Here is an 18,520-nt window from a genome sequence, read left to right as displayed (position 1 = left end):
ATATAGACTTGAATAATTTCAGTCTAGGGGATCCTTGCTGTGAGATTAATTTGGAAAAAGTTTGAAAATTGCACGAAGCTTTTGTGCAAAAGTTTTTTAAGGATCATCTCAATCAAGTTATTTGTTATTTGGCAAGTTTGAAAGCCTACACTTCAAAAATTAATTCTTGGAAGACTTTTTTCAACTCTAGAAAATGGCTAAAAGCTTATGAGACCGGCTACCCTTTTTTACAAAGACTCTCTTAAAACCAGAAAGAGTGGTTTGTTCCAAATACCAGCATTGTTCTCCTATAAAAATGACTTCGCTTAAGTTGACTAAGAGCGGCCAATTTTTCTTCCACGCAAATTAGCGAATTTCCGTCTGCGAAACAGCAACGAAATATTTTTGATAGAATTGACTACCCGTGCATGTAAATATGAGCTGAGCCTTAGGATTGAAGTGGTTTTGAATGAAGCAATTCCTCACCGTATCAGTTCTTTTTTTTGTAACAAAATACCTCTGCAAATTTCCGATGTAGCGCATTATAACACACCCTCGCTAAATACCGTTGATGTCTACAAAACATGTTTACAAGACTAACGTTCCTTCCCTTTGAAAGCACGCTTGTAAGTCTCAAGTTTTTAGTCTTGTTTTTAGTCTTGTCATGACACCTTATAAGCTCAGTGCTTCAACTGTTGTCAACCATCGAAATAGAAATAAGGTATGATGGGAAATAAGATAAGACGGGGATAGAAAACGATCCGTAGTTTCCGTTTAAGACAACAACATTATAAACATATGCTTAAGAACATTAGATGAACATGCCTAGATAATGCAGTCATATAAAAAGCCAAGTTCCCTCGAGTTTCTGAGAAACAACTCTTGAAATTTTCAAGATCGATCCATAGATTCAGCGTTTGGTTTTTTTTTTTTTGTTTCTTTTTTCACTCTCAGGGGAAAACCCCTAACAAGATTGACTGAAGCGTCGATAATTGACGAAAAGAAAATTCTCATAAAATATGGTAATCGGTGTGAAGGACCAGACAGGTTGTCATAACCTTATCCGCCGAAAAAGACGTTAACCTTGCACTCGCACAGTTCTCTTTCATTTTCAAAAAACTTTAATTCTTAATTTAGACTTAATCTTGAAATGAATCTGAAATTATAAAATAAGTCACGTTCTTTGATGGATTGTGAGTCTCTTGTTCTAATTCGACGAAATTAATGAGGAAAACTCTTTTTTGAATTTCGAATATCGTGTTTGTAGTTGTTAAGCTGGACCACCCACTCCACTATATCGAACAAAATATATTATCGTTTTGCCCTCCTAATTATTCGAAATAATACAGGAACGCACAAAAATAAAATAATTTTAAGTCCAAATTGATAAGTCATCTTATCTTCCCTCGCATTTATGAACGTCAAAATCAATAAATGATGAGTTCTAAGAAACTCTTTAGATGGAACGAACAGAAAATCTCTCGTAAACGCCTGATCTTAAAATACAGAAATTCAATAAATTTCCTGAGAAAAGTACGACCTATACCTCGATGCATCAGGATTGTATGAAGACTGTCGATGGCTTATTATAATAACACACCCTTGCTAAATACCATTAATGTCAACAAAACAAGTTTACAAGACCACGGTTCCTCGTAAACAGAGGAAATTTATGTGAATTGAAGCCGAAAAAAAAATTCTCGTCTTGCGTCAATGATCAGATTTATACCAGTTTCCGAAAGTTTTCTAAACGTACAAATCTAGAACGACATTTATAAATTTTTACTTTTGCTAGTCAACGTAGGTTGTTAGAATCGCTTAGGTATGGTGAATATAATCAACTAACATAGTAGCACAACCTTGCTAAATACCATTAATGTCTATGACTCAGCCAAACCACTCAGTATCGGATCTGGCCTCCAAGGCCTTCATTGGAATACCTTCTAAATTATAAATTATTTTCAGGTTTTCCTTCGTTAGATAAAACTGCTAAAGACTTAATGGGACCTGAGAGCCAACAATTAGTTCCCGACTCGCTTTTCTGATTAGAAGCCACGCAAATCAACTTCCATATTTTTCAAGGTTCTTCTATTTCAAAATCATCAATTTTGTAGGGATAAGACAAAACCATTTTTTAAAGGAAATCTTCATAAGTACAGAGAGAAAAAACATCCACAGTTTTTGACAAGTTGGATATTTCAAATGAAGAATATTTTTGTCATCAACTCTATTTTTCTTTACCGCAAATTGAATCTAAACAGCGGGCTTTGTCACTGTTTTAAATCCTCTGTCATCGCTCTATGAAATTTCCCGTCGTTTCGAGTTTCACAATTTGTGAGGAGCTTGAAACCGCCAGCACTAACTTTTTATAATTTGGTACTTTTCTCTGTTTACGTTAATGATGGAACTACAATTTCGAGAAGTAGTGTTATTATAAACATAAAACAAATATCGCTGAGAAAAGGTTCGAGAAGTAAACATGTTGTAGAAAACTAAAAATTAAGAATAATGATCTCGTTTATTTCGAATACCTGAAGCTGTATTTTCGCCAAAAGTTTGTTATACCCACATTTGGAAGCTCGGTAAATTTCATTTTATTTTTATTTTAACCACACAGAAATAGAGGAGTTAAGGATGGATATCAAATCTTGTCATAGGATAAAAGTCAAACTCAAGTTATTCCTTCATTAAGTACAATTATTTCTTACCTTCAAAGATCCAACGTTCTTTGGTGCCCAACTCTAGTGTTAGTGAGCCAAACGCGTTTTCTTTTATTACTGTCTGGTAGCTATGGTTACGATAGAAGCTGTTGGTTTCAAGCCAAGATGATCATTAATATTAGAAATGAACTTCCCTCTTCCTGTTTGGGCTCTTCGCACAAAAAAAGAAATAACACACACACACACACACACACAAAAAAAATTGGTAAAATAATAGCCGGCAAAGAATTTAACCTAGTGGAACGGATTGACTGGAAAATGCGTTTTGGACTATAAAATGTTAGTATTAATTCCTTAAAACTGTCGCCTCTTGTGTCGAGTGCAAAAGGCATTATACTTATAGATCCTTTTTGTAATTCATGTCAAGCAAACGTAATGCAGATGAATTTGAGAGAAAAAACGATAGACTTCAGTAAGAACTCAAGGGAATTCCGGAAAAAATGGTTTTGACTTTCATCAAACTATAGCGTAATTTTAGTTTGAAAACTTCCTCTGGCCACGGAGAAGTCTTGGACCAAATACTGACGATTCGTGTCGGAAACGATTTTTCTGTCAAAGTTTATAACGATTTTGCGCGAAAGCCGCAATGACCATAATTCACAGACTTCAAGCACACGCAATACAAACGATTTGCTCGAACCTCAAGGTCTTTCAGCTACAATACAAATTCAAGTTGACAGTAAGGACAAACAGATTAAACAAAATGCGATGCAAATTTACATTGATGTGCCAAATACAGCGAATGTATAGCTAAATATATCTGAGCTTGAAAGTTTTTAATCAGTCATCGATAGTGAAGTTGAAATAGATTGACGGCGCTGCAAATATGACTATTTTTCTTTTTCGTGATAGGCAGGTTCATGTTGGAATAAAGTTCATTTGGAGTTATTTTCCAATCGTTAAGATTCATCTTGAATTGGTTGACTGTGTTTCAGTGGCGCCTTAGAACGAAGTAAGCACATGCATAGGAAATATATGGAAATAATTATCAAGGAAATGCTGAGTATTGTGGTGAAGCTTGCAAGATGTACCTTGCGAAACATTTTGTATGCTATTGTCTTCATCCTAAATCTTGCATCTTATACTTAACAAAGGGTAAATTATGATTTGTCTTGTTTTTACTCAAGAATTCATGAAATTATCGGTTCGGGAAGTCAAACGCTGCTTGCCATAGCAATGCTACTAACGCTGATGGAAAACGACTTTTTAGCCAAGACGGAAACATTACAGTACTCATGGTCTTAAAATAATGAGGGAACTTTGAGCAGCAGGCTTGTAAAACATCAAGGCGGAGAAACAACACATATATTTTATTGGTACCTTGAATTATGCACTGCCTCCATTTAATTTTCTAAGCGCAAGAGTTTCATTATACCTTTACTTTTAATGATTTGTCTTGAAAACAAACACAAATAATAAAAAAAATAAACAAATAAGAATAAAAATAAAAGAAAAATTGTAGGTTCTGCGTAATTTAACCAGCCTACATAGGCAGAGTATACATGCAAGCTTTATATAGTAGGGTGTTAGGATGAACCGTAATTATAAGTTCATAATGAAATTTCCTTAACAAAGTAGAGGAAAAGTTAAAACAATTCAGACCGAAGTATATTGATGTGGTTAATATTTATTAGTACAGGCTGCAGTTGTCAACATAACTAACATTTATATTTAGCATCTTAAAGCTCTACTCCAATTCGTTTGAAACAATCCACACAAGCTAAAATTTGAAATGAAATTGGTCTTCAGTCCGTGTTGTCTCATTCGTTTTCTGATTTATCTTCCTAAACCTGTTTAAATAGAGGAATATTTGAGTATTTGCACTCTTTCTCAGTTTGCATTGGCTTCATGGCAGTAAACAGTACTCGAAGGTTATTACGTTTGTAATTCCATCCCATCTCACACACAAACTGTTACGTGAACTTGGAGAAAAGTTTTCCAAGGCATCCGGTTTCAACTTTTCAGTAATTTTGTCATGGCGGCGTTGAAATCCCAAGACTTCCAACTTTTAGCTAGTCTCTATGTGCTTTGTTGGGTGTTTTTTCCTGAGCAAAAACGTCAATTTTTCGTAACCACTCGAACTCTAAACATCGCTAATGTATCTTTCTCTCTCGGTCAAATTTTTCTAAAAAGAAACTAGCTTGGAAGATAACAGAAGATTTCAAAGACGACACGTGGTTAAAAAGGTAGATTTTTTTCTTACATTTAGAATATTGAAATCATGTACACTTAATATATAAAATTGCAACACATCCGGCATTGAGCAACTCCAGCGAGCTAACATTCTTTAAAAGTGCCCCTAAACACTACAATAGCAGAATTAGATTTAGGCCGAGAGGAGGCCATTACTTTTTCTTAGATACTATGGATAACAATGGTTTTCCCATCATTCTTTCCTGCGAACACCCCCTCCCCTCCCCTCCTCTTCCTCTCCTTTATGGTTTTATGTTTTATTTATTTCATATTATTTTTTTTGTTTTGCCTTTGTTTTTGTTTCGTTTTTGTTTTTGTTTTGTTTTCTGTTTTTCTCTCGTTTTAACCTATCAGCACTGATAAGGATCGGGACTACAAAAAGTGCCCTCTTGCATCCGTTTTTTAAGTATTTGGTTTTTGATTCGAAGATCGTAAATTAGAATCAACCCCTTTTGAGACTACAAAAAGGCGCCCTCTTGCACCCGTTTTTTAAATATTTGGTTTTTGATCCGAAGATCATAAATTAGAACCTACCCTCAGAATCCATTCTCACAAAAAATTTCATTGAAGACTGTGACGTAAGTGCTCCTTCTGTCCTCATTACTTAGGACTTTGTAATTTACACATGGGTCGACTAAAAGATTGACCGATAATTGCAAATCATTGTCATCATTATTCCTTAGTTGTTAGAGTTCTCTGGGAAAGCAATGATTGTTAAGGCTCCATAAGTTATAAGGAAAATACCACGCCCGTATTAAGTAAAACCAAGTTTAAAACTATTTCGCAATTTTTAATTACATCGATTTCATTTTCGGATGATATTCGAGAAAACTGATGATAAACATTCCTGACATATTCAAGAGTGCAAGTCTGGGGAACTTGAGTAGTAGTGCGGGAAGTATTAAAATGACAGTTTACTATTACTACTATTTACTATTTTGCAGTTGGATACTCTGCCAGTTGAGTCTATATATAAGTTAACATGATAGAAGTTTCTTTTCATGACTGTCTCCTGTGTATCTCTGCTTACCTGAGCAGTTAAGGGGGAGATATTAGTTTTGGTTAAGTTCGCATTCACGTCCTTGCATGGCTGAAAGGGTCTAACATAGTCACCTTTACAGGTACGATTGTAAGAGCCATAAGTGTTAATACAGTCCACTTTTTCAAATGGATCTTGAGCATCATCAATGACTTCTTCTTTACCATGAAAGAGAAAACATGAATGTTGAAGAAGACGAGAAAAAGCAAGATGTTTTTCGGTTTATCACCTTGGTCATAATAAACCGTAAATGAATCCGGACACTTTTCCTCACAGTTTCATTCATACGATCATACCGCCGTATTGTCACACAAAATATCTCTGAGCACTGTTATAAGCCTTTTAGATTTTTTTTTAAGAATTAGGGGTCTGTCATTGTTGATCACTTGGAAGGGCGGGAGGGGAAGGGGAGAGGGAAAGGAGGATTCTGGGGGGGGGGGGGGGCACACGAGGGAATGGAGGGGTATTAGTCATCACCAACAGAGTCTAAAGGGGAAGGCATGACTAAGAATATTGACTGGCAACTGATTAACTTTTGATGAAGTGCGGGAGGATCATTAGAATATTAAAACCTTATGTGTGAAGTAAGATCTAAATTGCTTCCTAATTACTTTTGTGTAATTTTGTATTTGTATATTAATTTATTTCTTTTATTTTACATACCTCCTTATGAGTATTTTTTGTTATATTTCTCATCATTTTCCTTCTTTAGTTACACCTTATTTGTCTTACTTGGATATTTTTCTTACCGCTCGTAATTACGCAGTCGTCTTCTATTTTTTGTGCATAATCATTTTTCTAAGTCAGTTTACCTAAAATGGCCACCGTTAAGAGTTTAAAAGTGACTTTTCGAGCGTTAGCACTTCGTCGGAGCCCTGATGAAGGGCTAGCGCTCGAAACGTCAAGCTTTTAAACTCTTTATGGTAGCCAATTTACATTATCAACTCGGTTGATAAAACTAAATTACTTTTTTGCACTCTCCCACCGACGCAGCACCGCATTTTATTTAGAAATCCACCCCCCCTTCTTATTCAGTTTACCGAAAGTCGCGCTTGGCGCAGTTCTCTGTTTTCTTCAACTTAAAATCGTTTGCTATTACAATTACATAATACGCGTTAGGAAGGCAGGTATTTTTCTGTTTCGTTTTGTATTCATTTTTGTTTGTAATTTATTAATCTTAGTTAACTTAGCTTTTATTTACTACGTTTTTTGTTTCAACCTGCTGCTGTGTGTTAGCTGTGAAAGTAAGAACTCTGAGTTGAAAAGATAACGCTCTCGCTGTTACAGGGGGGTTCAAATAAATTTCATCCTGACCCTTAAGCGAAAAATAAATAAATAACTAAAAATAACAGCAAAAAAAAACAGATAAAAACATTTTTAAATAATGCGAAATTAAATAACATGAAACACAATACAAAACCAAATAATATGAAAACAAGCAAAGCTAAAAAATACAAAAAATTAATGGTAACAAGAACAATCTAGGTCTTGATTGCTTAAGCTGTGCATTAATTGTTATTTTTGCTTTAAGGAGGAGCCATTTTTTTGTTTTGTTTTGTTTTGTTTTGTTTTCTGGTTGGCCAAACAATGGATTTCTTTGAAATTATTTACCAAAAGAATCGGTTCTTCGTGGATTTCCCACTTCTTCTTCTACTTAGCAATTGGCCGTTTTTATGCTAGAGACGTTAAAGTTGTCTAAGACGTTAAAGTCGTCTCGAGACGACTTTAACGTCTTAGACAACTTTAACGTCTCTAGCATAAAAACGGTTATTATTGGCGTACGGCGAGGTGAATATTACTGAGCTTGAGGCGAATAATTTTTGCAGTATAATTGCGATGGAGCTTTCGAATTCTGTTATAAATTCTGCAAACAAAGGGAGCATTGCGCATATTTTGTTATAATTGTTGTGATCACTGAATCGGCAAAAAAATAAAATCTCTCTTTTGAAAAAGTTCCGCCGAACTCAGAAGCATTTTTTGTGCTCTTCGCAATTTAATTTTCTTTACTACGTTTATCACTTTCGCGGAAACATAACCAAAACGCGAGGCAGCCAGTCTCTGCTATAATCATCTCGCGCGAGTCGATTATAGCGAGGTTAGACGCAATCCTCGACCAATCAAAGGGGGCGCATCTCTCCAATCACCTCTAACAGTTATACAGATACGTGACATCGTAGATTACTTTATTTGTCACACACTCGCCTGACGATGAGGACCTTAATCCTCTAATCACTCTATTCTGGAACTTTTGGTTAAGCTTCGTTAAATTATGAAACTAAGAGATCCTCGTAGCTAAGAACACTACTGAAACTAGTAGTTGTAAATAGGACCTGAAAAAATTTTGGCCCGTACTGGATTTGAACTCATGACCTCTGCGATACCGGTGCAGCGCTCTACCAATTGAGCTAACAAGCCAACTGGGAGCTGGTAAATTCGTCGAATTAATTCAGGATATTTCTGGTTTATATTTTTTTGACTGTGTTCTCCCGTTTGGTGTATAGCCGGAGAAAATATTAACCGATCAAAGGGCTCATTCATGTTATGGTTTAAGTTTTATCGATTTCTTGGACGTTGAACATAGCTACAGTTGAATTCGGTTTATGTGAGCTTTCAAGACTTATGGAATAAATTCCCTCTTATCTTTGGGCAGTTGTGTGATAAGAAAACTTGTGCGTTTGTCGTGATGAGAATTGGAAAAAAGGTTGAAAACAGTATAAACTTCTCAGTCTGCAGTCTGCATGTTGTACCTGGTCTGCAGTCTGCATTTTGTACTAACCGGATTGGTATTTCTGTTTTTGTTCGAGTGAGCCTCGAATCCGGACTGAAATATTGGAGCTGGAAAAAAAAAATTGTAGTGAGACTATCTTGGCCGCTATGATCGATATGTGGACTGCATGTTACAGAGTCCACGAGGAAAAGTACAATGATGCTCCATTGCGTGGTCACAGCGTGTGTTGAAAAGAACCCACTACGGGTCCCTTAGGTGTAAACATTTCGGCTTCTCGATTCAAGTTGCATTTTCAGAAGTTCGGAAATGTGATTTGGGGTTATTATCTTTATTAAACCATATAAACATTTTAATTCTTTCCACGTTAGTTTCTGAGCTTCATCGAAATTAATTTTGACTTTCACTTAGTGGGGAGGGGTAGCATGCGTGACTACTTCCGTTCACGGTCGACAACTTCCGTCAACATCTGCTCCACCACAAATTCATTTTCATTTCAGCGTGAATGAGCTAAAAATCAACGCCTCGACCCGACAAGAGGCGCCTGACTCCATTAAAGAGATCTAACCTGGTAAAGACTCCTTTGAAAGGCATGAGTTTTCGTTGTTTTTTCCCTTTAACATGAAGATCACATTTTATTTAGTTTTACAATCCGACGAGGCGGACATTTTGGTCTTCGAAAAAGTTAATTTCCTATGTTTTGTGGGGTCATTATTGGCTATTTCGAGCCTTTAAACCAATCTCGGTTCTAAGTCATTAAAACATCTACTATGTCCTTTAGTTCTTCATCACAAAGCGCGCTAACTTGAACGTTTTTCATTTCAGTTTAGGAACTCGATCGATCCACCCAAAGCACTCTTGGACTATTCTCACCCTCCCCCAGATTTCCAAGGTGTTATTGACACGTTTGCCACAACATCTTGTGAGAGCAAAACTGAAATGCCATTTCATGGTTAAATCGTGACGTCATTGCAAAATAACCTAGATACTACAGGCACTCTGATAGGTAAAAAATTGACCTTTTACTGCATTACCAAACCCTTGGAAAATTTGAACATAATGAGTTTGGTTCTAAGTTTACTTTATAAAGCCAATATTACTTGCGTATGTCAATATTGAAGACCTTACATATCAATAGTGAACTAGTTATAAAGGCATTCATAGCGAACTGATCCGTTTTCAGGCGTTTGAAAGTCACTGCACCCGGCTTGGTTTATGCATCTGCTGGAATTTTATCATAGTTTTTCCGCGATCAGATCTTTGGTACATCACATACACTGCATTTCATCCAATGTTAATTTTACGACACTCAGTTGAGATTGCTCCAGGTAAGATAAACATATAAAAAAGCTGCACAATTTCTCTAAAACGTAATGATTGATTGCACGATTCTCCTCTTTTAACACATGTACCGCTTAAAAAGCTGACCGACAAAAATGTCTTAACCTATCTCAGTTTCCTCTGAGTAGACCATCTTTGATTTACGTTAATTTTTTTTAGGTTTATAAAGAAATAATTTTTATAAGTGATGATTTTAGACATGAAATTCATGTATCTGCACTGCGGCGAACAAACGAAATTAAGAGATCCTCGCAGCTAAAAACACTACTGAACTAGTAGTTGGAAATAGGACCTGAAAAAAAAAAAAAAGAAAAGAAAAGAAATCCAGGCCCATGCGTGAATTGAATGACCAGTGTTTATAACTATTTATCTCATTTTCTATGCGTTTAAATTTCCTCACGGGCACAGAAGATAAATACTTGACTGGGGAATCGTGCGCAACTTCATTCCTATATTCTAAACCTCACGCTAAACTAAACCCAAAATCCTTAACACTGGCATTTGGGATTTCTTATCCATGCCATAACTAATGGTTTCAAAGGATTGGAACAAGAGTAATATATTTCTTTCAAAACTTTTCGACCTGGAAAATTTTCATTTTAGTGTGAAACTGCGATAAAAACAGTTCAACTTCCATGCCATACCTTACTGCCTCACAATAGATAGCATTTACCCACACTAGTCCTTACATAACCGTGTTGCTTTGTTTTAAAGCAACTATCAGACAGAACACATCATTAGCACTAACAAAAAGCGGCATCTAATTTTTGAAATAAACTGAAGCGAAAATTATCAAACCGTGCTATACACTGCGTCCTGTATGTCAGTTTTTAGCGTTTTGGGAACACAGTTTCGCCATGTTTTGCCAGTCATCATGCAGACTGATGTTCCTGCTTGTCTAGGATTTCACTATTTAAGCATTTTCCTTTTCTATTAATTTATTTTTTGTTTGTTATTAGTTCTTTAAGCAGCAATTGATTATTTGTGATTATTCTTACTAAAGAGATGATTTGTAAAATGTGAAATTCAATGCATTTGTTTTTCGCAAGTTAACAGGACATCATCATCGTATAAAATCCATAGAAACAAAATCCCTGAAGCACGTGTACCTGAAGATCAATAAGTCCTCTTATTTCTTGAATTTTTTGCTCGACACTCAGTCCGTGCCACAATAGCGCGAATCACAATTTGGTGGCTGAAAAAATTGTAGATGAAGTAGGATGCACATTTTTTTACAATTTTTTTTTAGAGTATTGGCAACTAGTAGAGCGATCACTAAAACACACCACCCCGCGAACTTCGCCATCTTCCACTGTAGGATGAGTAGTCGTCAACCAGCCTGGCTAGTTAGTACCACACCCGAATGCTTGCACACGCTCTGTTGGCATTCTTGTTCCTGCAGCTCCTACAAAGCGATACCATCCCTTACGGAGTTGGCTGACACACAACACTTCTTTTGTTTCGGTTTCTGTGTTTCGATTGGCTTCACTCAGGTTTGAGTAATGATGGCAAGGATCAGCTACAAAGAAAAATGATACTTTTAGGAGCATTATAGTCATTGGAATCAATGATAAAATATATTTTGTCTATATTCATATAATACCAGCAGTTTATCAATAGCAGTAGACTTTGCATTTCACGAGAATGATAATAACTATTCCTAGTATGGCTTTAATTTGTTGCCGATATAACGCACGCTCTGATTGCCTAAGAGCGAGATCAGAGCGAGGCATCATACAGCGCTAATGCCTACGAGCCAACACTAGATTATGCGCATTAGGAAGAGCAAAAATGTCACGCATGTACCGCGACTGCTCTCTTCCTTTTTTCGAAAATTCGAGCGCATGAAAGCGACAAAGGCCAATGAGGTGTCTGAGGAGTAAATTTAACTACAAGTATTTAAAAGCTGTGAAGAAAAGCGAATACACAGTTTTAAGTTATTTTTAAAGATTGTGGACGAGGTAAACAAACAAGAATTCATTCAATCCCACATCTAATATAAGAAACCGTTAAAACTCGCATTGAAAAGCTGCCAGTGACATGGTAAAAGCTGTCAGTGACCTCGATAAAATGTTTCCTTAATAAATTTTGTAATGAAGTGGTTTTTGACTTACCAGTTGGTAACCTTTGCGGCCTTAAGTAAAGAGCCTTTACAATTTACCATGACATATACAAAGCTTCAATCGCTAAGTGAATAACGCCATTGGTAGATCTCTCATGCATCCTTAGCAGAATACCGCGAAAAAACTTATAGATTATCGCATTCCATGAATTCACAACAACTACCGAAATATTAAATCTTGTCACAGCTAGTTCAGCAGTTTTCATCAGTAAGTTTCCTCGCTATTACACGAGCAGATTAAAAATCAGTTACCACTAAGTACCATCAAATGTAAACAGTCGAGCGGTTCTTGTTAGAAGCAGTATTTCTGATTATATGTAATATTGCATGTTCAAAAGGCTCGTGAAGTTCATCCATAAGGCTCTCAGGAGGCGAAGATTTGATGACAAAAGCGAAAGTGTGGACTAAAATATATTATGAGTAGTGCATTCCGAAACATTGGGATTTTTTCCCAGATAGCCGTGCGAGTTTGGATTATTTTGCAGCAAATTTCTGTCTTTTCTGTATGCTTTCCAGTTGACCATTTCCAATTGTCTTGAAAGTCTCACAAATATTTTTTCATCAAGTTGTTTCACTTCAACATTGATACCGGTCTTTTTTAAGGCTGCAAATGAAATCATTTTTCCTGAAAATAAATGTATTCTTTATGGTATACGTGACAGTGGTGCAGTTCACCGATTGCATAGTTTTACCGCGGGTTTGAGTCGGTAAATGGATAGTTGAATGCACGCATCGCCGGATGTTGATTGACGACTTCCGCTTGAGTAAATTTTTCTTTTTTCCAAGTCAAAAGCTATATACTAAATAGTTGGTAAGAAAAATTTTATTAGTTTTAAGGAAAGCAGGATCTTAATTAGAGTCCCTTCTTTCTTAACAGTGTATTTTTGGTGTTACCAGATAGACGCATGTTACCAGAAGCTATCTATTAAAAGTAAGGTAAAAATATTGAGAGATATCTCTATGTTCGAAGAGATGCTAAAATCGACCGTTCAGAAACAAAAACTAACGAATTTCTCGTATTTACATTTCTTCGGATAGTTCACTTTCCTGGAATCGTTGTTTACATGACTTGACCGCCATATCATCGTGTAGCGTTGCGATAAAAATTTTGAAAGTTGAGTAATTGAAAGAAAGAAAATTTTCAAATGAACAATGCCTTAAGCACATATCAACACTTGAATAGTAGGTACTGGTCCATATAATGGCCCAAATCTCGCAAAGCAACACTTGAAGTTTACAAGTTCTGTTTTCCAGCCAGTGCCCTTATCGCTTTTGAAATTGCATTTTTCGTTATCCCAAAGCTAATTCTGTCGCATTTTAGTCTTTGAAGATCTCGACTACTTGCCGAATTGAGTATTCTTCGGCATATTTAATTTTCATTTGGGTTGCAAACGGACTACCTTGATCAGAATGGAGTGGAAGGTGCAAGGAAACATTGAATGACAATTTTTTCGGAGTTCTGCACGAACTTACCAAATACCTTCGGCTAAACACGAATTCTGAATAAAATATTTTCTTTTAAATTGTGTTCCATTTGAGATGTCTATGGTCATTTTTATATTCCCATGCCACACAGATCAAAGATCTCCACGGCCCATCAGGGGCTCATCACGGAAAGGGACAAAGATTACAAACGTACAACTTAAAAGCATTTAACCCTTTTTTTTAATCTCGCTGAGACACCTGGTACTGGGTTGGCAAGTCACATTCATTTGCACGCAGTATTAGCAAAGTGGCGAGTTAAACATACAGCTAACGTAATTTAAGTAATCATGACACATTTGAAAATATGACCGGAATGAATTGAAAGTCAATTTAATCCCAACCCTAAATAGAAAAAAGGCATGACAGAAAATAAAGGTTCCTTTAAAATTAAAACTATCCAGTTAAGAAGTTTTTAAGAAACCAAAAGTACCTTTGCATTCAAAACCATTCCCAATGAATGTGGTACTACAAGAGCAGTTGTATGAGCCCTGAGTATTAATGCAATAGGCATTCGGATGACATTCTTTCACTTTCAAAGGATGAGCCTCACTGCATTCGTCAATATCTGAAAGATAATGTACATACTACGTCAAGATCAAGCTGCAATAAATGTCATTGCAAGCTAAAGGAAATAATATCAGTGTCACAGCAATCTTCTGTAACCTTTTAACGCCAATGTTTATTATGAAATTACCAGAATGTTACTTCGAAAACATGGAATTAAACTGGGTTATTTATCGATTCAAATAGTTGTATCATGAAAATAGTTTCAGGTCCTAATTATGAAGCAAGATTATCACCTTAGTTGAAATAATTGCATTTTGTTATGGATTGCAAAGTCTGGAAATACACTTTTGTTTACTACCAAAAGCTTACACCCGCGAATTTTGAACGTCGACTTGGGACAAGTTTAGAGGGGATAGATACGTCATCCCTCGCCCATGCGAAGTACGAGTCGGGAAGATTGAAAATAAGAAATATAGCAATTGCCAATACAAATAAATGAAACTTTAACAGTCTTTCAACGCCAATTTTTGTTAACCACACACACAAAAAAAAAGATTTTGTACAAAAAAAAATCTGAGATCAACGACAACCTGAAACGATAAAAAGTCAGCCATACTGATAGTAAGATGCAATGAATAAAATATTTTCAGGCTCTTATTATGGAACATGCTTATTAATTACATAAAATTTTTTTTTATTTTTTTTATGTTTTTTTTTTATTTATTTTGATTACAAGAGTTCGTAATATTTCAACGGGTAGTCAACAAAAATTACGTCACCGATCACCAACGTTTTGTTTCAAAATATACATGTATTGAATTTTTCTTTTTATCTTTATTTTGGTTTTAACACATTTACGAAGTTCTGCGCCTTCTAGCTCTTAGGTTCAATGTAAGACATGTGATTTCGTCTCACGCCGCCGTCTGTAATTATTGTAAGATCCAAAAGCATACAAAAAAAAGCATCGAAGATATTCATATACAACAATGAAACACAATTTAAGGAACCCGTAACATGATTGAAGGCTGTGTAAAACAACTCACTAAGGATCTTATTTCCTAGCAATGTTGAATACCATGGAGTAGATGTTGCTCTTTTCCGGTCCGCTAAGGTGCACTTTTATACTGAACGAAATACATAAAATTCACCCGTGCAGTTTTGTCCATTTCCAGTATATCCAGGCTGACAGTAGCATACATGTGATCCAATGGTGTCGGTGCAGTTTGCATTCTCGTGACAAGAGTGGTTTCCTTTACACTCGTCAACGTCTATGAAATCACAGATGAAAAAATTGGGATTTCAAAATGATGCAAAAATTGCCGTGCATAAGCCATTACCGTGTTTAAGAGTACAAGCCATGGCTGTTTTTAACTTTTTGGCGGATTGCGGAGAACGCGAGATTGTTGTACCTAGTGAAAACGAGTTATCTCTAGCTATCACGTAATAACTTTTAGTCGAGTTACTGTCTCACCTATTTTGAAGGCTTCCTGCTTTTAGTGTTCTCTGGTGGTAACTTTCAATAAAGCTATTATTTCCGAGCTCTCCTTGCAGTTACTATATTAAGCATTTGACATACATATGAACTGCTCTTATTTTGCCATAGAAAGGCGTCGAAAATTCAAGGTAAATAAAAAAATCGTTTCAGTCGTCGTTCAGGTAGCACATTAGCTCACAGTCATCCAAGTTATTGACACGTTTCTTTTCAATGGTGTGGTTTACCAAATATCTTTCAGCAAAGAAGTAGTAGTCCGGAAACACCATTGCGCGCTCTCGCTCTAAAATTGACAAATTGAAATACGATTATAAGGGTATCCGCCGATTTCGCCCCCTATCGAGTTCGCCCCTACCTTATACCGTGTTCGCCCCCACACTTTTCGAGTTCGACCCCACCAAGTCGAGTTCGCCCCCAGATTGAGTCATATCTAAATTAGTTGCCATCGAACATTGCAAACAAGTTAGAACCAAGTTTATTTACCGAACATTTCGTGTTCGTTAGATAAACCGAGGTTGGTTTGCATCTTTTCCAGTCTGAATAATAAGTTAAGCAATGTTGTTTTGATTAAGTGTGGTTCTCTTTATCACAAGTTCAGTGTATGCAGTTTTTTCTGGTATTCCCAGATCCCGCGCAGAGTATTGCAATTGCCGAAATTCAAAATGGTCGTCGCTGACGTGACATTTGGCACATTCTGCTAGTGCCTTCGTCACAAATCAACCCATCTGGATATCACTCAATCAAGGGGCGAACTCGACTTGATGGGGTCGAACTCGAAAAGTGTGGGGGCGAACACGGCATAAGGTAGGGGCGAACTCGAAGGGGCGAACTAGATATGGGGCGAACGCGGAGCAATTCATTATAAGGCATACTTTTTCGTCGCAAAAAAAATAAATTTCGAATAAAAAGTTCTAAGAACAAAGCTCTTAGCATAAATTCTCGGATCTCAGCAAACTATGGTAGCAAATGCGTTAAAAAGATGAGTCAAACAAAGCAATCCGTGAGAAGAACGATGATTCGTTAAATGTGATGAAAAACTTTGTAAATTGCTTCGCCGTTTTCTACAATTAAACAATAACATAAAACCATCTTTATTTGAGAGTTTGGGAGTTTCTGAGGTGCAGAGCCTTCACGGAAAATATTTCGTGTTTCACATGAATTTGGTGATTCAAGAAGCTCGTACGATTTTAAATCAGTCTATCATATGGATAGAAAAGACGAGCTCATCAAACACTCTGTGAAATTCCTACTACAGGAGGAATTAATTGGTGTTTGCATTTTTTGATGTAGCTGTCATCAGTGTGATGAACACAATTTAAATGCTCTTATAGGGAACCATAATACCTCAAAAAATTTGACCGGGGATGGTCTTCTAGCGCTTTTTTATAATTTGTTTTTGCACTTTGTTTATAAAAGAAATGTATAACTGAAGAGCTCCCCTGCGGCTCTTTTCTTCGAACGACTATCGTGAACTGAGGGAATTCATGCAAATTTAAGCTGAGAAAAGCCATTCTTTTTTGGCGTCAATGAGCAGATTTGTATTCGTTTTCGAAAGTTTTCTCAAGGTACAAACGTATGATGAAATATTTTTTTAAATTTTGCAAGCCAATATAAGTTGTTTGAATTGCTTAGCTTTGGTGCATATAATCACCGCTTTATTTCCGTCATTTGTTTTCTGAAAACAACTCATTTATCTGTTCATCGTTTTAATTCATTAATTTTCTTTTCTCGTGTCGAGTATAGTCCACACTCATCATTTTCCTGTTGTTGAAAAAGTATTGAATATATATATTTGAATAAATTTCAGTCTAAGAAATCCTTGCTAGGAGATTGATAATGGAAAAACACAAAATTGGAATATTGCACGAAGCTTCTGTGCAAAGGTTTTGTTAAGGATCATCTCAATTAAGCTATTTGTTCTTTTGGCAAGTTTTAAAAGGATTTTGCGTCAAAGGTTTTAATTTTTCAATCCCACCCAATGGTTAAATTATAAGAAGACGGGCTACCCTGTTTTTATAGACAGATGTTTAAAACCAGTACATATTGGTCTATTCCAAATGCCAGCATTGTTCTTCTATAAAAATAACTTCGCTTAAGCTGGGTAAGAGCGGCCAATTTTTTTCCATGCAAATTATCGAATTCCCGTCTGAACATAACAACGAAATGTTTTTGACAGAATTTATTATCCGTCTATGTAAATATGAGCTGAGCGTTAGGATTGAAGTGGTTTTGAATGAAGCAATTCTTCATCGTAGCAGTTCTTAGTTTTTTTGCAACAACTGCAAATTTCCGATATGGTTCGTCATAATAACACGCCTTTATTAAATACTATTAATATCTACAAAAGAAGTTTATAAGACTGAGGTTCCTTCCTTTAAATTCATGTTAGTTGAGAGTTCAGGATTTTAGATTTTTTAAAACGAAACTTTATAAGCTCACTGCATCCACTGTTGTGAATCAGCGAAATAGAAAGAAAGAGTGATGGAGATAAGATAGCTCGGGCTAAAGAATGAATATAGGGATAGGAAATGATTCGCAGTTTGCCACTCACCTTTACCAAACGTCAAGTAAGTCATCGATGAAGTCGACCACCTGCATTTAACAATGGATTAAATAATAGAAACCGCCCTTTTGATATTGAAAATGGGTGTCAACAAAGTTAACAGATGACAGTCCTGCCCCTTGCAAAGTTATTGATGCAAATAACATACGTGGGTATCCTCTTTCAAGTCTGCGAATGAGCACCTTTTGTCAATGTCTTCCTTTATGCCACTTAGAAACACTTTGGTTTTGAGGGGCTACGATTCCATAACTATTCATCAACACATTAGACTCTGGGATTTTTTCAAACAAATTTCCATAACATTAACTTCAATTGCTTCATTATTACAGTCGATGAAGTGCGTTTAAGACAATA

The 18,520-nt window shown here is 36.1% G+C and overlaps 1 protein-coding gene across 1 annotated transcript in view; it reads right to left on the bottom strand.

Annotated features, from left to right (window-relative positions):
* LOC136280917 (fibrillin-1-like) overlaps positions 1–18,520 on the bottom strand; it is a 196,227-nt gene that overhangs the window by 147,355 nt on the left and 30,352 nt on the right. The window contains exon 10 of the mRNA XM_066166748.1: positions 15,260–15,379. Within this exon, the coding sequence (XP_066022845.1) occupies positions 15,260–15,379 (120 nt within the window). The remainder of the gene's footprint in view (positions 1–15,259; positions 15,380–18,520) is intronic.

This window comes from Pocillopora verrucosa, chromosome 5 (genome assembly GCF_036669915.1).
Source record: "Pocillopora verrucosa isolate sample1 chromosome 5, ASM3666991v2, whole genome shotgun sequence".
In the NCBI taxonomy this organism is placed as follows: Eukaryota; Metazoa; Cnidaria; class Anthozoa; order Scleractinia; family Pocilloporidae; genus Pocillopora; species Pocillopora verrucosa.
Note: the sequence above shows the minus strand (reverse complement) of the source record. Positions and strands in the feature narration are given on the sequence as shown.